Source organism: Lissotriton helveticus, chromosome 7 (assembly GCF_964261635.1).
Source record: "Lissotriton helveticus chromosome 7, aLisHel1.1, whole genome shotgun sequence".
NCBI classification, from domain to species: Eukaryota; Metazoa; Chordata; class Amphibia; order Caudata; family Salamandridae; genus Lissotriton; species Lissotriton helveticus.
This window is the reverse complement of record NC_136068.1, coordinates 853,135,779-853,163,343: the sequence shown is the minus strand read 5'-3', so window position 1 is coordinate 853,163,343 and position 27,565 is coordinate 853,135,779. Positions and strand designations below refer to the sequence as shown.

At 44.6% G+C, this 27,565-nt stretch overlaps 1 protein-coding gene across 1 annotated transcript in view; it reads right to left on the bottom strand.

Annotated features, from left to right (window-relative positions):
• Positions 1-17,328: 17,328 nt before the first annotated feature.
• Positions 17,329-27,565, bottom strand: part of KCNMB1 (potassium calcium-activated channel subfamily M regulatory beta subunit 1) — a 97,403-nt gene continuing 87,166 nt past the window's right edge. Inside the window, exon 4 of the mRNA XM_078650713.1 lies at positions 17,329-17,765. Within this exon, the coding sequence (XP_078506839.1) occupies positions 17,478-17,765 (288 nt within the window). The 3' untranslated portion in view covers positions 17,329-17,477. The remainder of the gene's footprint in view (positions 17,766-27,565) is intronic.

Genomic DNA, 27,565 nt, shown 5'->3' with positions numbered 1-27,565 from the left:
TAAGTAGTTTAAATGTCACATAAAAGTGGCAGTGAACTGCACACACAGGCCCTGCGATGGCAGGCCTGAGACAGGTTTGAAAAGATACTTCAGTGGGTGGTACAAGCAGTGCTGCAGGTCCACTAGTAGGATTTATTTTACATGCACTGAGTATATGGGATACCACTTTACAAGTGACTACAGAGTAAATTAAATATGCCAAACAGGGGTAAACCAATCATGTTTTAGAGGAGAGGGCACATTAACTTTAGCACTGATTAGCAGTGGTAAAGTGCCCAGAGTCGTAAAGCCAACAAAAAAGTTAGTAAAATAGGCGGAGGAAGGCAAAATGTTTTGGGATAACCCTGCAAAAAGGCCAGGTCCAACAGCAACTTTTCACACCTAGTTATAATGTTAGTTATACCCACTGGGAGGAAGGCAGACCAGCAGATCTGGTTCAATTCTGTTTGCTTTCGGGCACAAAATTCACTTTTAAAATTTACCTTTTCCACCACGGGTATACAAAAATACATTTTAAAAACTGAATTAAAGAGGTATGTCCAAGATGGCGGAAGTGTGATATGAGTTTTTCGGTCTCTCCAGCCCCATAGCCCTGGGCCTCCCCGGGAACCCACATAAAGCATTGTACCGCCCCCCTGGGGGCCATCACTAAGCGGGGTGACCAGGAGGAGTTTTTTCACTGCCTGAAACTACCCACGGTGTCCAGAAATCAGTGGATTTTGGCTTTTGCAGGTGCACTTGAGACTACGGGCGTTGGCCTCCCATACCAGCCCAGTGGTCGGCCAGCAGAGCTGTTGAAAGAAAGGAGAAGCCACGGAGCTGCGTGGTCGTGAGATGCAAAATCAAGCAATATCGACAGTGAGAAAGGTGTGGAAAAGCTGTTGGATAAAGGGGACATCTCCCTCTCAAAACCTTGGGCCGTGGGGTAGGTCTGGCTTGATCTACTAGGCCCCAGTGTCTCATCAGCCCTTGTGGGCCCGGCGGCGCCCGGCCCCAGCGGGAACCCGCTGCAAGCAGAAGGATGCCCCATAGCTGCACATCCACGAGGGGCTGAACCTATCGCCCAGCGAAGCCACTCTAAGCCGAGCGAATCCCGGGAGCTGTGCGGCAGCGAGAGGCTGAGCTGAGCAGCCATCCTTGGTGAGAAGGGAAGGGAGGAACTGGCGGAGAGGGAGATGTTTCTCCCGCAAGGCTTTGTACTGCAGGGCAGGCCCGGCCTGACTGCCTGTGCCCTCATAGCTTCGCTGGCCTCTATGGGCCCTGCATCGCCTGCCCACAGAAATTGTACAGCAAAGCCGCCGAACATATAAGGAGGCCCTGGAGCTATGCATCAGTGAGGGTCTGGTCAAACCTACATTGATGTCGGGAAAAAGGGTGAGGAGGAGCCCCCATATTGGGAGAAGTCTCTTCTGCGGCGCATTGTGCTGCAGGACATGGCAGGCCTGATCGTCTAGCCCCCAGAGATTCCCCAGCCCTATCGAAGGTCCAGAGATGCCTAGGTGAGCGGGGGTACTGCCGGACCTGCGCCGACCAGGGAGTGTGGGTGCGGCGGCCGGTGCATCACCATGCAAGTTGATGCACAGCTCCTGTGTCAAGAGGTGTCCCTCTCACAATACTTCCATCTACAAGGCAGACTGACCTGAACAAGTGGGCCTCCCACCAACGAGGCGACCTACACAGAAGCTTATCAGCACTTTGATCCCAAGGCGAGAGTGCTGCCATCGCACCATCACCTAGCTCCTCTCCATGATCAGAAGCAGTCGGGAGACTGAGGATTCACCATATTAGGAGACTCCTCTTCTGCATCGCTGTAAGTCACAGGGCCTGACTAGACTGAGTGGCTAGGCCCCCTCTATCAGCTGCGATTACTGAGCTGAAGCCCACTGGATAATTGTTGTCCAAGGCTCTTCAAACCATCCTGTACACTTACCTCTGGAGGCCTGATCACAAAGTGCTTCCAACGGACATCCCCTGGGGCTCTGACTACCTGTTGCACTGCCAGAAATGCAGGCCAACTGCGTCCTGCGAGGAGCGAGACGCCCGCTTGTCTGGACTAGGAGGTGGTTGGGGCGCTAACGAGGATCATCGCCGCTGGACTGTCCGGCGAGAAATCACTGCACCTATTCCCCCACCACCATCGCCACTGGTCTGTAGAACATACACCAGCCCTATCGCCTCCTGGCGATTACAAATATGGGCAAGGCTCTGCAGACTGACGCAGTGCAAGTCATATAATGGTACCGCTTGTGGTACCGGAGGTTAGTGCTGCATGGAAGTGTGAGTGATGCAGGTGGCCACATAGCTACCCACGAGGGTCAAGAAAATCACAGACCTCCGCAATCGACTATACCTGAAGGGGAGGCCCAGCATTGGGAGTTACATAGCTTAATAGTATCATGGTGAAGAAATCTGGCAGGGTTGCAGGGGCCCGTGCGAAACAAACACCCTTCCCACTCCTGACACACCTTCAGGTTGGCACAAATGGTTTGTGGAAGAACAAAGAGAGGGGGTTCAATCAAGGACATGCTTACCCACCTCCCTGAAGGGGCTAGTAAAGGGGCCACAAGTTGCGCCACATCGCTAACAGGAGATGCCGATGCCCCGGTCACACACCACTACCTAGAAGCGCTTTTCTCCACCTTGAGAGATGACCTCACGTCAGTAAGGAAAGACCTCACATCCGAGCTCCAAGCAGTCTGTAAGTAAGTAAATGACATTGGGGACAGAGTCGATGACCTGGAACGCTGAGAATCCTCAGGAGATGATGAAATAGAACAGTTGCAGCAAGATATTATCCACCTCTCCAAGCAGCACCTGTATCTCCAGGTCTATGCAGAAAATTGCTCTAGGCATAACAATATTAGTATACGGGGCCCCCCCGGGATGCAGAGGAAGAGGACATAGATGTGTATGTCCAGGAACTTTTTGCACAAATACTGGGGGACACCCCTGCTGTGGACATCGCTTGGAACGCACACACAGGGTTGGCAGATGAACCTCAGGAGCCCCCGCTCACTAGACATTCTGTCTTGTCTCCACAGTTTTCCTCTCAAATAAAAGATCTTAAGGCAGCCCCTGTTTTGACCTCAGTGGTCTTCCGAGGACACACACTCCACTTATATCAGGATCTGGTGGTCTCAATCCTACAGAAACAGCGGGAATTCCACCCAGTCACGAACCACCTAAGAGACAAGAAAATCACCTACTCTTGGGGCCACCCCTTCAGAATAATTTTTCACTGGCAAGAGCGGCTCTATCAAATGCGTTCTCTAAAAGAGGCCTGTGACCTGCTACAAATCGAGCCACAAGATGAGGACAAATCGTCATCAACAATTCCACACACGCAGACCGGAGGACCACCTGCAATGGTGACGAATACCAACGGGACGCAGATCCACTGGGCCCGATACAGCCACAATCGCCTCAGAGAGGAAGGCTCTGTTGGACAAGCTGGTGGAGGGTACCACATCTAATGATCCTGCTGAGGGACAACAGATTTGCTGTCTGTTTGTTGCAAGGGGGGCTGGGCGGCTGGAGTGTGAGAGAGATTGATACTTTGAAGTAGTCCACTAGAATAGTCAATGACCTCACCACTGGTAAGGGATTAGACTTTCTGTCTCTTTCCACTCCAGGGACTTTTGATGTTATTTGTTTACGTTTTTTTTTATTAGGGGGTGCCAGCAATTTCAGCACAATCCATGACTATCAACAAGTAGTGTCCAGATGCACAGATATAATGTCAAATGCTATGCTTATGGGGCATCTATGCTGGGGGCCAGCAGAATGCGTGAAGGTGAGTGGGCATGGCGTTCAGAATGACGCCCCTGAGAGTAATAACTCTGAACTTGCTGGGCTTAAATAACCCAGTAAAGAGGAAGGCAATCTTATCATATTTAGAACATTCTCAGGCTGATATATGCTTGTTACAGGAGACACGCTTGCTACATAAGGACTGGCCAAGATTGCACTCACTAGCCTTTCCTCAGCAAATCTATTTGTCTCCTTCACACAAATCAGTGGGGGTGGCGCTCTTATTCTCCCTCACCTTTCAAGGGAAAGTAGGGACTAAGGTGGCAGAGATCAAGGGCTGCCTCTTAGGTTACAGTATTCACATTGGTCCCCTCTCTATCATCATAGGGTCAGTTTATGCACCTAACGAGGCCCAGGAACAATTCCTAAAGGGAGGGGTGGCAGATGCCATGTCCACTCAGGACCGATGGGTTGTTCTGGGACGGACAAGAGCTCAACCTAGTATTTCACAATGAGCTAGAAAGTTCGTAACAGAGACATTGGACAGCAGGAGCACTTGAACCAGGAGGAACTCAATGGCTACAAGAGCTGGGTTTAAAAGACATTAGGCGTGCCTCTTTTCCCACAGCTAGGGGGTATACATTTTACTCCCACGCCCACTAATCCTATGAAAGACTTGATTATTTTTTAGGTTCTCAGGAGGTAGAGGTTGCAACCAGTTCAATAGACATAGATCCCCGTTCTCTTTCGGATCACTCGGTGGTCCTGCTGGACCGCGACATCCTGGCCCCCCACTCGTGGCGGCTGAGAGAGACTTAGAAGCTAATGATAATGCTGAGACACCCATCTCTATAATTTGTGATGCCCTGAAGGCAGTGATAAGGGGAGAGTTTCTTGCTTACTCAGCAGCAGATAATAAGGTGAGAAGGGAGAAGCACACTCAACTCCGACAACAAGTTGGAGAACTTGAACAAATACACCACCACACAGGGGTCTCTAAAGCTTGGCGCCAAGCACATCTTTTATGGTGGTGGCAATAAATGCAGGAGAATGCTAGCTAACAAACTCAAAGGCCAGTGCCAAGGTAACGCTGTAGAGACTCTCTTATCTCTCTCCATCCACCCTCCCTGTTGCCTGATCACCCATGTGCTTCTTCCTCGCCCACTCCATGTTCCTCACTCCCCTGTGTCTTCACCCCTCTGTCCCCTCTGTGTTGCTTGTAGCTCTCACAGCCTACTGTGCTGCTTCAGCCCCATGTTGCTGCCCCCACCCACTTCAAAAATGCTTTAGCACATTCTATTTTTCTTTTTAGTCACCAAGCCATCTCAAATTGATAACTAAACAGAAAAAAAACACCGGCTTTATTTTGTAGGTGTGCATGCATGGTGCGCAAACACATAACATGACATGAGCAGCCATGTCAAAGGCTTTTGTTTTCAATCCTTTAGCTGTGATACACAGCATGAGGATTGATGTGCAGCATAGAAAAACACCATTCGCAAAACGAGAATCAGAATCATAATACATGTTATTGTTTAGTTAGTTCAAAGCATAACATTATAGTAGTATGACTAAATACATTACACCATTAAAATATACATTAAAATATACATATTAAAAGTTTTAGTTTGCATCACTGCCATAAACACAGTTAGTGTATACCGGGTAAAAAGTTATACAGTGCATAAGATGCTGGAAAAAAGACATGACATAGGGGCAGATTTATGAGGCCCTTGCGCCACGTTTACGCCGCTGTTGCGTCACGCAAGGCGGCGTAAACGTGGCGCATCCCTAAGGACCGATTTACAACGTGACGCATCTACGCAGATGCGTCACGTTGTAAAGCCCTGCGCCGCTTGTGGGCGTTCCGGCGCAGGGTGGGCGTTCCGGGGCAGGTGCGCCTCGCAAAAGTGGCTGAGTGAAATCTATAAGATTTCACTCAGTCACTTTCAGGCCAATGCTGCGTTCGGGCGTTGCCCCACTAACGAGACGACCGCCGAGTCCGACTGCACTGAATATAAAGTATTACTATTTGCACAATCACTGTCAGCATTATTATGAATTTAAAACTGAGCGCACTAAGGGCCGGGAAAAGCCCGACAGGGTCGGGACTGCATAGGGAAGTGGGCCGGCGGCGTGGGGGACGGGGCTGCGTCAGAGTGACAGCCAGGCAGGCCAGTAAGCAGCGCACAGCCGCACAGGCAGAGGGGTGCGCATGTAAAAGGCCGGAGTAGTCGAGATTTTGACTGGCCTACGCATGCGCACATTTGAGACCTCCACCCCCCCCCCTACCAATAGTGTCCGACATAGGCATGTACCCGGGGCCCGGGTCTCAAAATGGGCAGATATCAGTCTGCTCTTAGCCCAATCCTGGCGCAGTGGCGCTGCTAACGCCGTGCCAGGATTGGCTACTCCAGCAGGATGGTGCCGTGTTGGCTGCTCTAAGGCATTGGCGTTGGTGATTGGCCACACTGCGCGTGCTGGATTCATGCCACGAACCGAGGCCCACGACAACAACATCTCGACTCGTGACCAGACGTGTGTGTAGTTTATGCCACTCACTGACTGACTGGTGTCTGCCACTGGAACGCCTGCCTGGAGGGACCTCACCCGACCTAGTGTGACTGACTGACATCATTCGAGACGAGACCGCGTCCCCCCCACCCACGTAAGTTAGTTACTTATGATACCAACCAATGAATTTACTACCTTGAGTTGAGTTTATGATGAGAGTGAGTGATGATTTTATGTGTGTCAGTGTGTGTGTCAATACTCTGAATCACCCGTAATGTGTGCGCGCGCTGCGCTGGAAGTGGAGGCCCGTGATTATTAGAACTGGCTAGTCTCTACTCTGATAATTGTTTTGGGACTTGGGAGGCATCATTGACGTTCGTAATGTTGTTTTCACGGACATTGCCAAAAAGCTTGACTATTCGCACCCAGTGCTGTAATGCAGCGCGCGCCTGCGAATCCGGACACTGTGTGATCCTGGGCGGCACTGTATTACCGAGTCGACCCCAGGGGTCGGGTCGGTAATAACTAGGCCTAGGGGCGACTATCTCAGACGGACCACCACATCAGATAACAACACGTATTTCTGAGCTGCAATGCAAGTCTGTGCAGTGCCTAGATGGATAAATGCATGTAATTTTCTATAGTTGAAAGGGAATCTTTGGCAGGGGTATTAAAGGCAGCAACATATGTTTCCTGAATTAGCTCATGCATTGGGGTTAGGAAGCCAATAAATAATGTCCGATCGATCATGTAACAATTCTGCATTTTTTAACAAAGCCTTTTTAATTAGCACGGGCTTCAGTGGTCCCGATGTGAAGCAAAGGGTCCCGGCACATGTGCATCGGGCGGCATCTCTTCCTAAAGCGCGCTCTCTCTGCTCTGCCTTTGATTGATTCATGGAATAACATATCAGTGGCAGTGCGGTTTTTCACTTCCAGCTGCTGCCATGTTTTCAGAATGACATCAGACCTCACCCAGTAAAAATATTCACATCTTCCTCTCCTAGGAGAGAGACAACATCCTCTCACTTCTTCCGTAAACTTCCAGCCACTGATCTATTTATGTTGATTCTTAAATATAAGCCCATGCCATAGGAATCTGTCACTACTCTGTAAGCCACTGATGTTGATTCTAAAATTGAAAGTCTGACCTGATGAAAGGCTCACCTCCATATGCCCAGCATTTCTTATCGCTGCCAGAGCAAACGAGTGTCCCACCTAGCAGTGCTCGCTCTCTACAAAGTGGCATTTCGTCTATTTATGTTTTCCCTACAGATCATCCTAAACACGCTGCCACTGCTATTAATTATCATTCTCTGAAGTATGATAATAAAATCAGAGACCTGAGAACTCCATCTAAGCAAGCTATGTTCATATGACCGCTTACCATAGTTGATTCCCTACCACATAAAGGTGTACAGCCACTCTGTGTTGCCCAGTTCTTAACTGCAGATCTGCTAACACCTTTTGAGGATGAGTCGTAATTTACACTAACGTTGCCAAACTTGAGGGCATATTTACTAATATATCATGTAACAGAGCGCAGCAAGCAAAGTTGTTGTGCTGCATTGTGTGGGAGAGAGCAGTACAGCACCATTCGTTTTGTATGAAATTCCCAGATATACTTAAGAGCTTTTTCTCACTTCGTATGTGTGCTGTAAACTGCAGTACACAGAAAAAGTGGGAAACATTTGGAGAATTTTTTCCCCCTACTTTGCACACGCCTCAAGAAGGTGTATTATTTGGGCAAAGCCATGTCTAGAAATGTCAGTATATATGAAAGAGGAATACAAGAGGTATTTACCGAGTTCTCTTCCACCTTAGTTGAAAAGTACATCAAACGAGGAGCCCTACGGAACGGGGCATGCTGCTACCTGTGTATTACACTGGAATACTGTATATTATCCACAAAATAATAAAAGGTAGGAGTTGGAGAGGTTTTCTGGAGTTAGAAAGTTTTTTTTTTTTTTAGAGTTTAATATAGCGCGAACTAGACCCGAAGATATCAGGTATCAGAGCACTTTACATGAGCACCAGTTTCGGTACAGATGGGCACATTAGTTTTTGTTAGGCGCGGGAAGATTAAGTGATTTGCCCAAAATCACAGGATGTTGAGCGTCGTTGCAAAGGCTTGAACCCGGTACCCCAGGTTCGAGGTCGACTGCTCTAGCCACACGGCTAACTCCTCTCCCAAAATCCCAGAAATACTTGCTAGGCCATTGGAAATACACTCCCTGAGACCACTCCTAGTTCAAAATTGATGACAACGCAAATTGTTAAGAATTCGCACACTCTGCATGCAAATGCCAATACACCATACACCTACTTGGTGTTATGTTCTGTATTATCTGAACATATAAAAAGAGAATTATCTTGCCATAGTAAACCGCACATTTACGGGGAGCAGTATATCAGACATGGAGCATCATGCATTTATTAAAGTATGCTCTAATGTGGTTATTGCCCATGCATCTGAAAACAAGCCATTCTCAATGTTGTGTTTTAGTGGACACATCTACTATAATCAATGGTACACTCTTGTGAATTTTAGCGGGGATGTCAATATAGAGCGAATGTGCTATCTACGCCAGCCTTGTTTCATGCAGAAGACCTGCCCCCAGTGTGATTAAGCCAAAGTAGTTACGAGGGGCAGGCCTGTCATCTTTTATTTTTATTTTAGTGTGTTTATGCCCTGGAGTAATGCTTGTGCGTGGTTTGGTCCAAACCTTGAGGGAGGAGGAGTCGAGAAGACTCGAGGGCACGTGGCCTGCGAGTCCTTAGATTGGCATTTAAACTCGTGAAGTGCATATTTTGACACCCAAATTGAAGCTAGTCATGGAAATTTCTTTGTAAAGCGAGTCCAAAGTGCTAATTCAACACTCTGTTTTGTTATAGAGGTATAAGTTTACCCAATTCTTTCCTGAGGAAAACCTTATGAATAACCAACCAACTTTGGAGAACATCTGCCTGACAACTGCCTTACGTTGTGTTGGGCTTTCTTCAGGACCTTGCTCACAGTGAATTAAAATGTGGTGTGGTTGAGAAAAGTGAAAGTGAGTGGCAAAATAGTAATTACACCACATGTATATGCATTTTAAACAGCACACACGCTAAGGTGTGCTGGCTTATGCCATGTGGACTGACCGTATTTCGCGTCCACCTGCGGTATTTTACATTGGTTACGGAAATACAAAGTAAATCGGGACCCGGGGCAGGAGACCCTTAGCTTCCCTACTTGTGTAAAAGGGCTCACCCGGCTCAAAACCTATTCTCGATTCCGCATTCCGATTTCTCACCCACACCACATTTTAATTCATTGTGAGCAAGGTCCTGAAGAAAGCTCAACACAATTTGTATATGGGCTGAAACATGTCGACCTAACAGATAACTTAGACCCAACTAAATAAGTCTCTTATAGTTATCCACTAGTTTTTATTATATCCTGGGCCACTGGGAATAAAGAATTTTTGATCAGTTAAAGTCCCATAGATATTTTTAATACACCACTTCATCACAATTTCAGAAAAATACTGCTCTACTGTAATCAGGTGTCGCAGCACAGCTGAGGAGCCGAATGCTACACAGCTGAGTAGCATTCGGCTCCTCAGCTGGGAACCCGATGATGAAGCATGACACCAACCAGGTTGGTGTGTGAGGGTTATTCTAAAAATCAATACAAAAGGGGATGATGGACGGAGCGTTTGAGCAAATCAAACACTCACCCCCAGTCCACTGATCTGGGTTTAATCCATCACCATTCTTTAGCTCACTCAGCCACCCCAGTTCAGACATGGCTATATGCAAATCAGTCTGACCCTGTGCCTCATGGGAACAGTCCAGCCCGAACTGCCAAGCCATGTCTTCCCTGGACCGGAAACAAGCATCCTGGGACCGGTTTCGGATTCATAATCCTCATCAGCCAGGCTATCTTGAATCCAGTGGCCAAGTGAGCAAGGGACTCACGTCTGAGCATACCCTGCCACACTTAGGGCGAACAAAGCAATACAAAAGGGGATGATGGACGAAGCGTTTGAGCAAATCAAACACTCACCCCCAGTCCACTGATCTGGGTTTAATCCATCACCATTCTTTAGCTCACTCAGCCACCCCAGTTCAGACATGGCTATATGCAAATCAGTCTGACCCTGTGCCTCATGGGAACAGTTCAGCCCGAACTGCCAAGCCATGTCTTCCCTGGACCGGAAACAAGCATCCTGGGACCGGTTTCGGATTCATAATCCTCATCAGCCAGGCTATCTTGAATCCAGTGGCCAAGTGAGCAAGGGATTCACGTCTGAGCATACCCTGCCACACTTAGGGCGAACAAAGCAATACAAAAGGGGATGATGGACGAAGCGTTTGAGCAAATCAAACACTCACCCCCAGTCAACTGATCTGGGTTTAATCCATCACCATTCTTTAGCTCACTCAGCCACCCCAGTTCAGACATGGCTATATGCAAATCAGTCTGACCCTGTGCCTCATGGGAACAGTCCAGCCCGAACTGCCAAGCCATGTCTTCCCTGGACCGGAAACAAGCATCCTGGGACCGGTTTCGGATTCATAATCCTCATCAGCCAGGCTATCTTGAATCCAGTGGCCAAGTGAGCAAGGGACTCACGTCTGAGCATACCCTGCCACACTTAGGGCGAACAAAGCAATACAAAAGGGGATGATGGACGGAGCGTTTGAGCAAATCAAATACTCACCCCCAGTCAACTGATCTGGGTTTAATCCATCACCATTCTTTAGCTCACTCAGCCACCCCAGTTCAGACATGGCTATATGCAAATCAGTCTGACCCTGTGCCTCATGGGAACAGTCCAGCCCGAACTGCCAAGCCATGTCTTCCCTGGACCGGAAACAAGCATCCTGGGACCTGTTTCGGATTCATAATCCTCATCAGCCAGGCTATCTTGAATCCAGTGGCCAAGTGAGCAAGGGACTCACGTCTGAGCATACCCTGCCACACTTAGGGCGAACAAAGCAATACAAAAGGGGATGATGGACGGAGCGTTTGAGCAAATCAAACACTCACCCCCAGTCAACTGATCTGGGTTTAATCCATCACCATTCTTTAGCTCACTCAGCCACCCAAGTTCAGACATGGCTATATGCAAATCAGTCTGACCCTGTGCCTCATGGGAACAATCCATCACCATTCTTTAGCTCACTCATGAGGCACAGGTTCAGACAGATTTGCATATGGCCATGTCTGAACTGGGGTGGCAGAGTGGGCTAAAAAACGGTGATGGATTAAACCCAGATCAGTTGACTGGGGGTGAGTGCTTGTATTGTCAACGCTCCGTCCATCATTTCCTTTGGTTTTTCTTTATTCTAAAAATCTTCATTACAACTCCTATGACAGCCTCAGAGGCAGAACGATCTTTTTCCGCCTTAGAGAGGATTAAGACATTCCTGAGGAACACCATGCTTCAGGAAAGACTCAATGCGTTGGCAATGCTCTCTATAGAGAGCAAGCTTGTCCAAAATATTGCTGACTTTAACGTTCAAGTAATTGAAAAATTTGCTGCGCTTAAAGACAGACGTGCTGAATTTAGATACAAAAAGTAAATATGTTGAATGGTGATAGTTTGTGACCTGTTTAGTTGGTTCTTTTGTTGTTTGCAGTTTAAATAAAAAAAAGTGGTTGGTTTTGTTGTTTGCAGTTTAAATAATAACAATCTGTGAGGTTCTCATCATTGTATCTTGAAGTCTGTTATGAAGCTCTGTTGTTATACTGAATTACTGAATAAGCAGCTACCTAGTATGTTATATGACAGCTCTTTAATAATGTAATACCTGCACTTTGACAATTGCTTTATTAACCTTCCTGCGTCCTCAAATTTGCTTGGAAATGCACCATTTTTCCACTATTTTTTCAAAATTTTCTCGGGGGGAAATCCCCCCGAACCCTCCTTAGGGGGTTCGGGCGCGCTCGCTGCGCTCGCTCGCAACGGTGCAGTATGATTATCAGTTTCCGCCTCACCACTTTCAAATGTCACCAGCCGCCACTGGTCAAAACCCTGCGCCTGCTTGAAGCAGGCATAGGTCTTGACGCAGCATTGCAAAGATGGGGCACCCCCGAGCATTGCTGGAGCTGCGCCGTGCTTGCGACGCAGCTCCAGCAATGCGCCACCTTAACGGCACAGATGCGTCACGCATCTGTGCCGTTTTTGCCCCATGGTGCACCGCATTGTAAATGCGGCGCACCATGGGTGGCGGAGCAGCGGCGCAAGATAACTGGCGCATCCCTGGGGATGCGCCAGTTACCATAAATCTGCCCCATAGTCTCTGAAGTGCCATTGTTCTTCGCCACTATCCGTGTCTTAATACTTTCTCATATTTGATTACTAAGGTTACTAAGTGACAGTTAAGCTGTGGGTCATTGGCGAAACCAATTGGTTTCAGAGGTAAGACTTATTGGCTTTTCCGCTGCTTGTCTCTCAATGCCGCCATCCAGAGAGTAATAGTGTTCCCTGTAGTTATACATTTTAGTCATACATGTGGGAGTTGTAAATATACACCATAGCCTACATATGACATTTAATGTCGATGCAACTGATGTCTTCCTGCTCGAATTTGCAATGGCCATACAAGAAAATCAAGTAGCCAATTAGGTATAAGCTTATATTTGTAGGGTAGGAGCACATGTACTGTCCCGATGCACAGAACCAAATCCCAGCAAAAACTGGTCTGTAAGAAGCAAATAATCTGAGCCGAGTTTGAGAAATTCCAAATTGCTTCATTATCTCTCGCTGCAAGTCAGTGCTACAGGATATACATGGTTTGGGATTTCTGTGTCTTTTATTTTTTAAGCACAGCACAACTATAAGCAGTGGCGGCTCCTTGAGGGAGTGCTGCGGGGTGGGGAGGGGAAGGGGCAGGGGGGTAGTAAACTCCGGAATTGGGCCGAACGGAGTAGAGTAAAGAAATAAATAAATCAAACAAATTACATTGCGTGCGCTGCAACACCAAATTGGTGATGCATTGCTTATTGTTATTCGATTTATTTCTTTATTTCTTTACTCAACTCTGTTTCGGCCCTATTCCGGAGTTTACTAACCCGCACCCTGCCCCTCTTCCGCCCCGCTCCGCAGCACTCCCTCGTGGAGCCGCCACTGTCTAGCAAGCCAGCATGTTGGTTCCCTGTCAAAGCAACAGTGACACTTTTTCCCAGTAGCAGCCCGTGGAGGGAGTTCCATGGGGCATAAAGGCGGGGTGGGGGATGGGCAGGGTGGGAGGTAGCAAACACCGGAATATGGATGATCGGAGGTAAGTAAACAATTAAATAAATAAAACAAATTTCGTTGCGCGCGCTGCAATGCAAAATGAGATGCAACTTTGTTTTCTGTGAATTATGAATTTTTAATGTGATGAACTGTTTTTTTAAGACGAATATGTTTTTAATTCTGAGAACTGTAATAAATTGATAATTTGTTTTACTTATAGGCATATGATTCGTTGTTCATTAATGCGTGTATGCTGACAACCCGACTCTGTGAATCTAAGGGGCAGATTTATGAGGCCCATGCGCCACGTTTACGCCGCTGTTGCGTCACGCAAGGCGGCGTAAACGTGGCGCATCCCTACGAACGATTTACAACATGACGCATCTAGGCAGATGCGTCACGTTGTAAAGCCCTGCGCCGCTTATGGGCGTTCCGGCGCAGGGTGGGCGTTCCGGGGCAGGTGCGCCTCGCAAAAGTGGCTGAGTGAAATCAATAAGATTTCACTCAGTCACTTTCAGGCCAATGCTGCGTCAAAAGCCTGCGCCTGCTTGAAGCAGGCGTAGGTCTTGATGCAGCATTGGTCAGATAGGGCACCCCCGAGCCTTGCTGGAGCTGCGTCGCGCTTGCGACGCAACTCCAGCAATGCGCCGCCTTTACGGCACAGATGCGTCACGCATCTGTGCCGTTTTTGCCCCATGGTGAGCCGCATTGTAAATGCGGCGCACCATGGGTGGCGGAGCTGTGGCGCACTGTGGCGCACGTTAACTGGCGCATCCCTGGGGATGCGCCAGTTAACATAAATCTGCCCCTAAATGTTTTAATATATATTGGAGTGCTACTTGCGGTTTGCTAATGCATACACACATATGTGTTGGAAATTGTGGGACTTTCTGTACTTGTTCATTATACTTACCCTGTCCCTATTTGTAATAGTAGGGTACCTCCCCCCCTTTTGTGTACTTAAAACTAGGATTTGCCTTTGGTTCTCAGTTCAGCACTTGACATTTTAGCTCCACATCCAGCACAGCATGCAGTATTCAGTCAGTAATGCACGTGTAGGGAATGAATAGGTGAGGGGTTAAAACGAATTTCACTGCATGCCCCGGAGCGTGCAGTGTGCCTTCTCTTCTCGCCTTGCCAACTCTGGGTGTGTGGCAAGAGCTTATCAAGAAGCTGGCATTTTGGCACTGGAGAGATACTGCACATTCCCTTCAGCTACATTACCTCGCCATCTGTCGCTCCCCTGGGAATACCTGTAAAATGGCGTCATGGTGTAATAATGAAAGTAAACAAGAATATCAACAAGGTCAATCAGAGAAAACGTGAACATCTTCCCAGGTTTGTAAGCCGTCTTCTTCAGTTTTGCTCTGGTGTTTTCCTTCTCACAAATCTTCACTTTTAATGCCGTCCATATTTTTGTAAAGGTACTTGTGGCTTTGTGACCGAAAAGACTTGTAGCGTTGTGCAGTCAAACGGCTGGTTTGTGTTATTTACTCACACTGAAGATCCGTTGTAGGTAAATTGCACTGGCATTAATGAGTTTTTCTTATTAGATTTAATTGATATACATAGCAAACTTCACCCTGGGCCAGTCATTCTGTTAATTTTGGGCACAGGAAGTGTGCCCAACTATTTGCCCCTTGCTCTGCTGATTTTAAAGGCTTTCCAAATCATGAAAAAATTACCAGATGTCTTACCATCTTGTAGTTGTCCCTTTTCTACGATTATATCTAGTTCCTGATTTCACAGGTACGTTTCTACTTTTCATGGAGCTCTTAGCCTTAGTGGGCAACTTAATATGCATGTGTCGCCACAGGAAGTGAGTATTACAGTGTGTGTGTATGTGTATATATGTACATATGTATGTATATATACATATATATACACACAACTGAAGATATTTTGTTTGTTTTTATTATCTGTTTTTATTTATGCTCCAGTATTCATATGTACATTTAATCTTAGTATTGTATTTGTGTCAAACTTTTATGGTTTTTGTAACTGAGTAAAGTTATTTTGACTTGACTATATATGAGCAAGAGCACGGCTGTGCTTGAAACGCGGCGCAGCAGAGCGGAAAAACTGTAATAAAATAACTTTCTGCCAAGTTCCTTGTGGTCCGCCTTCCTCATTTCGCCAGGACTGGAGGTGATGAGGGAATGCTGGGAGTGGGATATATATATCTATATATATATATATATATATATATATATATATATATATATATTACCCACTGGCGGTCGCTAGTGGGGAGTTATAGGTAGACCTGCGTTTCCAAAGGAAGATTATTTTTTAGTTTGCTAATTGCTGATAATTTTGCCATCTTTTGACAAATCTAAACAGCCCCCCCTTCTATCCCCTAATATTCATCCTCAGCTCATTCCTTGAAAGTTTAGGGGTTATCCATGAACGGGGGCCAAGAAAAAAGGGAACCAAACCAAATTTCCTAATGCATTTTCCAATGACTCTTGGAACGCGATACTGCAAAAATTGCTAAATGGAATTACACTAGATAAGGCAGGAAGCTAGATCTTGGTCCAGAAAGCTTGTTTTTTTGTGTTTTGGTGTTAACCTGTTAAGTAGATTTGATAAATTAAGGTTTAAAATGGATCTAAATCTGTGCAGTTGTTCAAAATTGAGAAATTCAAGCCATTTCATTGGCTGAGTGGGCTTTCTCAGAGCAAACGCTGTGATTGGTTGCCTGCAACACGAAAAGGGATGTTGAGGCTGCCATTACAAGTGTCGGGGACTTAGTTGCCTCTCCTGGAAAAGCAAAAACATAAAATAATAATATAAGGGGGCAGGGTAGAGGATGACTGCACGATAGATGTTTCTTACCCTGGTGGGTCAAGCAGTAACTTGGTACATGGAACCCCATAAGCAGTATAAGTAACATGGCAAAAATATCGATAGTTAAGGAGGTTTCAGCTAAAGGAGACAAGCAGGATCTTGCCCCTCTCGAAATATCCTATCTACGTCTTACTAGCACATAGAAAGGGTGAAGAGGACAAAGAAGGCTCCCACTTAAATCAACCATTCCCTATGTACTAGGATGTGGTCACCACCCCTGCTAGGGACTTGTTATCTTTCTAAGCAGCCAGGCAACCCACAGAAATCTTCTTAATCTGCTGAGGTCACCATCAATGGCTGCAGTCCCATTGAGAGATCCATCAGCAACAACCTGTGTGTGGTGAGGAGAAGCAATTTTACCAGCTGGTTGGAATGCATATGATGGGTACTTCAGTTACTCTGTTAGTTTGTGTTGAGGGGAGAAAATTGAATTTGACACTAGATGATTCTCCAGTATATGTTAGGGGGCAGACTTAGCCGAATATTGTAGGTGGGGGGCCAGAGACAGCAATCTTTCTGCCTTTAAAAGACCCAGAAATAGCCAAAGTATTCAAGGACCTATCAGTTGGTATTAACAAGACAACTGTTTGTTTCTCACTGTTCTAAGCACAGGCACTCTTCCTCACGAGGGAAACAAGCTGTGCATCAGCAGAATCCAGTGTGCACAGCTGAGAACATACCTGTATGAGACGCCACTTGTACCCCTCTCTTTCCAATAAACACTAGCCTTTCTGTCATTATGTCTCCTCCAACCACTTCCTGATTCCTGACCCCAGCTTTTGCGTTATAAACACATTTTTAGAACCATATGTCAACATCAACATTTTACCATTCGTCCTTTCCTTAATAATCCCCCAATGTGCTACGGCGGAATGAAGAAAGTGCAAATTTGCAAAGTATTTCCATTTCTTGGAAGTTACCTGTATATTAGCGCAGGTAAATTGTAAATCACCAGATTAAATCTGAAATAAGGGCAAACACAATTAACCTTGTCTGATTTATTTTAAAACCAATAAAATAAGTACAGTCAAGAAGGTTTTTTCATTTCTATGTAAATAGAAACTTGAAATTAAACAGTTATGAGAAACATTTATGATTAAAAAAAGAAAATCTCAATATAATTTCTTCGAAATCAGTACAAGTTAGGGTAGTTTTTCTGAACTGAAAGCACAAAGAAATGCCGGCTAATCTTCACCATCATGATAATTGAAACCCCACAGGTTAGCATAAAGGTGGGCCAAATCAAGGACCATAGCAGCGCCGTCCAGCTATAAAGTTTGGTGAGGATAACAGTTTCAGGGGTCAATTCTCGATTATAATAGCAAGGGAATCGCTGATACCTTCTGAAATTATTTGCAATTTCGTCCACTTTATCCTGTACCTCTGTATAGTTCTGCGAGCATTCAGGGATGTAGGAACACTGCAAGAGAGTGCGAGGGGGTGGGTTAAAATAAAATATTGCGAAAAGTAAGGAATTATGCACACATTTAACAAAGCAGTCCATTAGCAAATTGTGGCCAGTTCATGACAAAACACATCAACTTAATGTAGGATAAAATGTAGGATATATGCTCAGTAATATGCCTGTATCTATTTAGCCACGGAAGAGCTTGCAATGCTCCATATTCATCTATCATTAAACTCTAAGCTGACAGAAACTATTTCCTACAAACCTGTTTGGAACTTTAACCTCCAATCCCCTATTCACTGCCTCTGTTCCCAGTTAAAAAAATGTGTGTATGCATTGTGCCTGCGTGGGTGTATGTGTGTGTGCGCGCATGCGTGTGTATGGCTGTGTGTGATTGAGAGTGAATGGCAGGCAGGGGATGTGCACGGCGACGTGCGCGCCCTCGAGAAGGAATCTGAGACAGCGAGGCGCGTGGCCGATCGCTGTCTCACATTCCCCCAGACACGCCAGCAAAAGTTGTCTTCGCAGACAAAGCATGCTTCGCATGCTTTTTAGGTCTGCTCGACCTAAAAACAACTGTTATAGGAAAAGAAAACCTGCTCGGATCCCTGCCATCTTTTATCTAAGTTGTCTGCTCTGCTGCAGTATAAACACAGAGTGTTCGGGATATCAAGAACCTTTTCCAAAAACAAACACCAGTTTTGACCAACAAAGGTTATACTGTAGTAGGCTGTTATCCAAATATTATTTTAGAATAAGATTGGCAAGGTCTTGCATATGTGAGATCTATTGGCTTTGGCGGAGCGGCATGGAATAGTGTGGTGTAGTGTAGTGGCATTCTGTGGCATGGAATTGAGAGGAATTGTATGGCATGGAATGGAGTGGAGTGGTACTGTGCAGGGTTGAATGGAGTGGCAAGGTGGTGCATGAAGTGTCATTCAGTGGCTTGGAGTGTTGTGTGGAATGGCACTGTGTCACATTGTGTGGCAAGGAGTGCAGTGGTGTGGAATTGTGTGCCATTGTGTGGCAAGGAGTGGAGTGGATTGGAGTGGAATTATTTTGGCATTGTGTGGTATTCACACACATTTCTGGCACCCTTTCTGTCTAAATTGTCCTACAGCTGTCACATTTCACCATAGCCGATCAAATGGTTGTATTAACCTTGTTGCAATAGGATGCGGAGTTCTGATGAAAAACAGGTTTAAAATATGCATATAGCATTAGTAATTAAAATGCACAGAGCTTGTGTTTTCTACAGATGTCAAACGGCGCACGTGTTCAAAGATGCAGGATGTTTGCACATAGCTAAATCATAGCAATGAAACGCAGCGTGCCGAGCATACGAGTGGCTCACTGCGGGTGTTAATGAAACATCGGTGTCTGCTTATTAATGAAGCTCCATGCCAGTTTCAGGATAAGGTAGAGCACAGCAGCAAGCATGTGGATAGACAAGGCGGATGAGTTTACAAGGACATTTTAAAAACTGCATCTACGTTCTTTAGATTGAATGAGAAAACCTGGAGAAGGGGTTAGTCTTAGGTGGAAGAAACACTATGGACAAGGGGGGGTGGGAGGGTCAAAATAAATAGAACCGCTGTGGATGGACACTTATCAGGATGAATCAATCTGTACCTGTCCATGCTCCACATGCTGGGCAATTAGGAGGTCTCAAAGAAGATTGACATTGGTGCCAATGAATGGTAAGCAATGGGCGGTCTCCATGCCCTTTATTGTAAATAATACCTCTCCTAGCAGACAGCAACTGCACTGTCGACAGGCCAGACCTACAAACCCTCATGGTAACTCGAGATTTAGAATTTGAACTTCAAATAAAATGTTTCTTTCTACTGCGTTTGTGTAGAAACATCAAGAATTGTGGACATATTTTGAAATATTTTTCGAAGAAGGAGGCTATTTGGAAGGGTTTATTTGAAACAATGTGAAGCATCATTTAAAGTAGTGATACGAAAAAATTCATGTATTATAACAGAAGTATTGACTTGAACCTTGTCAGGTCTCTGCACAATGGTGATCATTAGAGTAGCCTCTAGGTGTTCAAAAGACTTTGTGAAATACATTCATAATGTTGCAGTGTGCATAATTGCGACCTTTGTCTCATTAAGGGGCAGAGTTTTCAAGACAGACACATTGTGAATGCAAATGGTGATATGAAGGTCTGCTGTCCCACAGTGGGCCCCATACAAACATTTGTTACTTTACTTGGAGAATCACACCCTGAATTCTGCCTCGTTAATATTCCTGACGTGAGTAAATTGATACTGTTTGCAAATAGACCCTTTATGGCGTAAGGACTTCGACCATCCTTTGCTCCCCAAAGAGAAGTTCAATAATTCAACTGTGCTAAATAATTTTGAGTATCAGGCCACAAGTCATGTAGAGAAAGACAAGACATGCCTCTTGCTACCAACGACCAAAGTCAAAGATTATGACATCTCTCGATAGCTAATTAAACTGGGGATTGTAATCAGATAAAGTAATGGTGTCTGATAGATATATGATTAAAATGTTATCTCTCCATGCAAAACATTGCTGAATACTTGAGAAATTATAAAATGCACATACAACATTTACCTATGAGTCTTACACAACAGGGCAAGTAATTAAATTAGCGTACCAAACACTGTAATGACTGGCATGCCCATTTGGCAAATATGTAAAGGGATATGAATGCTTTACACAGATAGCATCTGAAATGTGCTTTGACAAATGTACAATTTTAACTAAGGGACCTTAAGGAATCCATGTGACAGAGTAATATTACATTTACAAAACTAGTTAAAGAGAAACATCGAAGGTTTATAGAGTGCATGTCAGCCAATTAATATTTTAGATAATACACTGACATATGTTATAAGTACGCAACTCCTGGGAAAAAGAGAGTTCAATTAATAATCTACTCCCTCCATTCACCACACAACAGGCAGACCAAAAACCTTTTGGGGTCAGGTTGAGCTTAGTTTGTTATCAAAGTTTGTGAAGGATTAGAGACATTAAAAAAAGGAATGCCTACTTTTAAGAGAATCATTCAGTCAGATTAGAATTGAAAAAAGCGAGTAAGCGACAATGTATGTGTTCTGACCCCTAAAACATGGTGAAACTAGCTAACTTAACTTCCCAGTAAGGCCATTGTGTATGGTGCAGCTAAATACAGCAATGGAATGGAAAAAATAAATGTCACATTTGGACTGCAGCACATGTTGTACTATCCACTTGATTGAAAAAAAACATGGTGCCAGGTCTCCCTGCTTTTAAACCTACTGGTGAACCTGTCAAGTTAATCCATTCAGACAGGAAAGGACTCTACTTTGAAATATTGAACATTAAACATTCCATCCCTAAGTAGGAATTGCTGTCCACAAAGTAGGGTACCTAATATTTAAAAATTGCAACATGAAATAATTTAGTGTTAGCATGTACCTACATTGATTCACCCTCGGAACTATTTTTGCTGTACAAGGCTGTAGTTGCTCTATGAGGAAAACGAAATTTCAGATAAAATAATTAACATGTTTTTAGAATGATCTAATTAATATGTTTAATATTTATTAAAAATACAATTCACTGATTAAGTTGAATTTTGAACACATATTTAGGAAAAGGAACTTTAAAAAAGTTACATTTTATCTGCCTGAACCTCCACCTCCCAGAGAATAATTAGCATTAGCCTGCAAGCTGTTGATCCCTGTCAGTACTTCGTCTAATGGAGTGTAAAAACTGCTCTCCGAGCTAAAAATAGCATAGGCTTTTTGCAGGATGACCTGGTTATTAGGTATGTGACTCTTCTCAGCTCAGGGAGGGCAGCTGGGAAAGGGGGTGGGTCAGGAACTACATTAACTTGAAAGGATTCTGGGTGAGATCTATTCATTCATAGTTATGTCTAAATGGGGCCCTAAGGAAGAGAAGCCTTTGTTCCCTGTGCCACCTGTTGTCAGTTTGGCACCAGCCCAATAGGTGGAGGAGCTGGTCCCAGAACTAGTGTGGTGCAGTTAAGAAGGTGGTGACTGCTCATTTCCTCAAACACCTCTACGGATGGCAGAAAGGTTATGTCATATTGGATTTGCCTCAGAATAGTGCAGAGGGGGATAGCTTACAATAAAGTGAACTGGATTTGCTGCAAAAGTTGAAATGTTGTTTCTGAGAACTTTTTTCTCCTTGGTTAGGGAGTGTCCAGGAGTCCCTTCCACCCACTGGCTAGCGAATCTTACATAGTGGCACCTCACCCACAGCTCATCACAAGACACCTGGACCACACCTCAACCTGCAGAAGAGCAGAAGATGATTGGACCTTCTGTCTGTGACCTTTGTGGGTACTTGAAGGGCTTGACCTGTTCCCACTTTTATCAAGGACGGAGTCTGGTGGCTTAGTGTACTAGTGCATCCACTGTAGGGGCCTGTGTTTGACCTCATGGTCATATGTTAAAAATTCCGTCAGGTCCACTCAGCCTTTCATCTTTCTGAGGTCGATAAAATGAGTACCATTGATTTGGGTAGCTATAAACATCTGTTATTCAGCGCCAAGATACCCTTGGGTGAACGTGCGCTTTCCAAATACACATGTTATATTATTTTATGAAGACATGGACTCCAAAGGTTAGGTGGCTGACCTCCTGCATGGCTATAACAAGCTGCAAGAGGCCTTTTTCAGAAGTGACTAGTTAAGCAGAAACAATGTAACAATTGGATCTGGACTAGACCCTACTAGTGGCATCTGCCGGATAGAATCCAGGCTCATATATGCTGTATCCAAGGTTCAGGGAGCCCTATAAGTGGCCAAAAGGAGCTGCTCTAGAAAGTATGAAGCGTTAGCGCTCTAGTGGAAATTATTGGATAGTGCTCTAGGTTTGCCGCATTGTAGGATATTGAAGTCCAAATAACAAACTAACAGGTACACGCATCATTGTTGCCGTTTGCGATTCCTTAATTGCGAAAATTAAGGAATCGCAATTAAGGAATCGCAAACGGCAATGCATCAAAAAATCGAAATTTTTTGGGCGATTCCTTATTTTTCCATAATTGCGATTCACAATTTGCGAATCGTAATTAAGGAATCCATTCCCATTGATTCCTATGGGCCAAAAGGCCCATAGGAATGAATGGGAAGACAATCTCAATTTGCGATTCGCAATTAGCTAATAGCAAATTGAGATTGCGATTTCAAGGGTGCTGTTGCACCCTTGAAATCAATCTATGCACATATGTTGTGCACACACATGCCCTAAGGGCATGTGTGTGCACAACATGACAGTTTGAAAAATGCACAAAATTGCATTTTTCAGATTTTTCGCAAATTACAATGAGGTCCAACCTCATGGTTATTGTTTCCTCCTAATTGCGAATTTGCAATTTTTTTAGGTGTCATGCATTGCATTTAAGGAATCGCAAATTGCGATTCCTTAAATGCAATCGCATTTTTAGAAATCGCAAAAAATAGCGATTTCTTGTATTTTTGATTGATGCATCCCAAATAGTGATTTAGGAATTGCAAACGGCCGAATTTTGCGATTCGCACCGTTTGCGATTCCTAAATCACTTGATGCATGTGGCTGTAAGTCTGAAAGTAGACATCTGGAATGACTGAAAGCTCCAGAACTGGTGAGGCGGTAAGACAGAAAATGCTCCTAAACAACAGCTTGCACCCTGTATAAATATTGGACCTTCAGATCTACTCTTCAGAACCCTTTAGACCTGTGGAAGTTACAGAAGAAGGACTGCCCTACTGCCAGAGGACTGCACTGCTGCTTGAAGAACTGCCTTGCTGTTGGAGAAGGAAGACTGAACCTTCTTACATTTATCGCAGGCTAATCAGAGTGACTCCAAGAGTTAGTTGGCTGACCTCCTCTGTGAGCTACAGGGGCACAACAAGCTTCAGAGGCCTCCCTGCAACTGCCCAGGTGACCTGCTGGAACTGGGCATGCCTGAGCCCTGCTGGCCTTTGATTTAATGAGTCCCTGGTCCCCAAGAGATGCCTCCCCAGGTCCTGGGCCCTTGGCTGGCATCAGAGTATACTCCTATGCAAGAAATGGTTACATTTCTGAAATGTGGCCTCCTCATGACCACAAACAGACCCATTTGCACAAAGACTCTGCCACCCACGACGACCTCCAAAGCAAAGTTTCGGTGCAATCTGTTCTTCTCTTTGGCAGCTGCTAGAGGTGACAGCAACATGAGAGCTCCAATTTGTGCTGCAGCAAGGTCAGCCTGTGGGGACTGCCAATGTGTATCTACAGCATTGGCAACCTATGGCGCCCGACCAGCTCTTCACTCAACAGCGATGACAGCACAGGTGGCCTGACCTGCACTTTGTGCTATAGCGTAAACAATCAGCAGTGCTCTCTCTGCTCCTCGTGGCTGACTCCAATGCGAGTGGAAATCTTTGCATCAGACATTGAAGGCAACTTTTTGGCAGGACTAACCTGGTCCCTGTATCTGACCCGTGCTTCATTGTGGCTGCCAGAACATGTGACTTTTCCCCGGTCTAGTGCGACCAGATGACAGTGAGTTGCACTTCAAGGTTGCAGGTGCTATTTTTAATTAAAAACTTTAAAATATCTCTGGTTCTACTGATTGGATATTTGGTCCTCTGGTATCCTTTAATTCATTAAAATGTATCTATTTGTCTAAATTGGTTTAGGATTGTTCTTGTCTCATGTTTTACCTTTATTACTGTCTGAGTGTTGCATAAATGCTTTACACATTTCTTCTGACTTAAGCCTGACTGCTTTGTTAAATGTTACAAGTTGGTTAAGCACAGGTACATTTTGTGACTTTTGTGGTTCACTCTGACAAGGATTGTGGTTGTTTCTTGAGTGGGGCTTGCACCCTCCTCAACCAATAACCCAATTGCTTGCAAGTACCTATAGTGGAATGGCAAGCTACTAACAGCATTTATTATTGGTGCACGTATTAGAGATGGAAAAAGTACTTGACCTTTGCCCCATTTAAGCATTACAATGCACTATAATATAATCCACTGCCTCTATTTGGGTGTTACATTATCTACATTGTTGATTGATCCCATAATTACCCTTCCAATTATCAACCAACAAACACTGCAGTTAATTTGTATGGTAAAGCATAAATATTTTTCCTAATTCTGAATCCATTGGAAAGTATTGCAAATGGCTAATACCCCAAGATCGAGAACTTCAAGAAACATGAATGATACTAAGAGGCCTTCAGAGATATGCACAACCGTATTTATAGTCAAGATATTTTCATATTTTTTCAGACTAAGACTGTCATATAAAGTTGTTCTGTTGCCTGCCAGCCTTCGGCTCAGTGGAGGCTTTAGCCTCTCCTCACCTGGGGGAGAACCACACATTCTATTATGAGACCCCTGCTTTGCAATGATTTCACTGCTCTCAAAACAACATCTAGTGCAGCAGTAACAATGGTGTGAGAGCACTTTGCCCGGTAGGCACAATGTTGTTATTGCCCTTTGCTTTTCAAAAACAAACTTCCAAAAAATGAGTTTGTTTTTAAAAATATATAAGCAATAGCCTTGACACATGCAAACTTTCTCATGTTGCGTCTGGGCCATTTATGTGATTTCCTTGCCCCGTGCCACCATGCCTCACATAGCGGTGCTCGGCAGGGAAATCTAGTTAAGGTTTTCCCTTCCTCAAATGGGATGGGTGACTATCACACCCATGTTGCTCTGTAGTAGATGGATTACCAGGTCAATAGTTTCCACAGGCAGAGCTTGCTGATGCTTTGTCTGAGGGAAGTCTGTGGTTCCCCCACCAATAATTGAAGCTGGGGAATCACAAGATGTTCCGACGGGTGAAACAAAAATGTATAGTGATTCACCTTATTAGATAAACTATGATGGACCTCCTTAGTTTAAAAACCTCCTTCGAGATGCCGAGATCATTCAAGAGGTTTCACAAAATGTGGGCTTGCACTCTATTCACTGCCACAAAAGTATCAGGTATTGTTAGAGACAGTTTTCAAGTAATGGCAGCACATTGTCTGAATTTGCAGATTTTGTTATCATGCAACAGTTGCAATCCTAATGCTCCTTTAGAAGCAAATCTTCTTCAAGATAGAACCAAGCCAATATTTTTATAGACATTTAGGATATAATAAAATGTCAGATTATTTATGCAAGGATATTAATGTACCACATAATTCTAAGATATATATTGCCTCTACACCAGACACAGCACTAGAGAGCTAAGGATTAATCAATATATCTAATAGTGTTTCACCCACCTTCAAATCAGTCACATATGCTATTAGAATAACATTAGTAGATTAAATCAAATCAACTTCAGAGCAATTAAGAGATTTAAGGTGGCAGCTATCAGATCTCCATGTGCTCCGCCCTTCAAGGTCTACTTTAACATTAAAAAACACATTTTCATTGCTGCATAGGGGCTCATCCATTAAGATTCTTGCATCACATATGTCATAAGCGGCTAGAAAGCTAGAAATGCAAGACAGAATTTGTAAGGAACCGGAGGGGCTAGGAGCAACTAGGTGACAACTATTTATGAAAGGCAGTGTCAAGTCAAGATATGTTCAGCTTGCATAGAGAAATCAGTTTTACTCAGCTCATTGTTTTTACTTATAGTAGAGGAAGATATTAGAGGTAATACCATCATAGTTGTCCATGTCCCTGGTGACTTCTAGGCCTTTAATGAATAATGGGTAGCATTTAAATTTAAGTTTAAATGAGGATGAGGTGTAACCTACCACAACACTACCACTATGCTTGTGTGTGTACCAATGGAGCAGGCCCCAACCAACAAATATCTTGAAGGATATTTAAGGGACACCAATACATAATAACCAAGTACAAAGATGTTGTCATTGACTTTAAGGATTACTTTTAAAACAGCAATTGAATTTCACTAAGGAAGTTCCAGTTCTTCATACCTGGGGCGCTAGATTGCAGAAATTAATTCACTTTTTGCAGATCTAAAACCCACAGTTCAGCGATGGAAGATAGTAGTGCTAATATGTAAGAGCAGCCAAAAATAAACGGAAAGGACTAAAATCCTCACTTGGGGTTTGCTCACAATTGCTGACTAATCAAGGCAGTGGAGAGCGTACATTTGTATTTTTACCACTATAGTATTTCAATCTTTTCTTTAGATTTCATAAAAAAGACAACGATTTCTTCTTGAGGTCTCAGCATATTCTGATCACCATGTAGCATTGTGGCAGACACCATCAGGTGCATGCAAATCAAGCTTTTTAATCTAGATTGATAATCTTCTAATTCGGTTTAGGTGCCCACATTTTGGGGTGCAGCACCATCTAATATTAGTTTGGTTTTCATAATTTCGTCAATAGTCTATGTAACGGAGAAGATTCTGAGGGTGATTATAACTCATTGTTATTATTTTCCGAAAAATTGTCACCTTCATTTATATGGCTAATTGGGGACAATATTCAGAGAGTGCGAACAGACTTCTCCTTTAACACCTCCAGCTGTGTGAATGGAACACACAGGGCTCATGTTCAATACAAGCACAAGGAGATGATAGACGGAGCGCTGAAACTTTTCAGACACTCACCCCCAGTCACAGATCTGGGTTGAATCCATCATCGTTCTTTAGCTCACTTCGCCACCCCAGTTCAGACACAACGATATGCAAATTAGTCTTTACCATGAGCCTCATGGGAATAGCCAAGCCGGAACTGCCAAGCCATGTCGTCCCTGGACCGGAAACAAGCCTCCTGGGACCGGTTTCAGGCTAACAGCCCTTATCAGCCAGGCTAGCTTGAATCCAGTGGCAAAGTTACCAAGGGACCCACGTCTGGGCATACCCTTCCAACTTAGG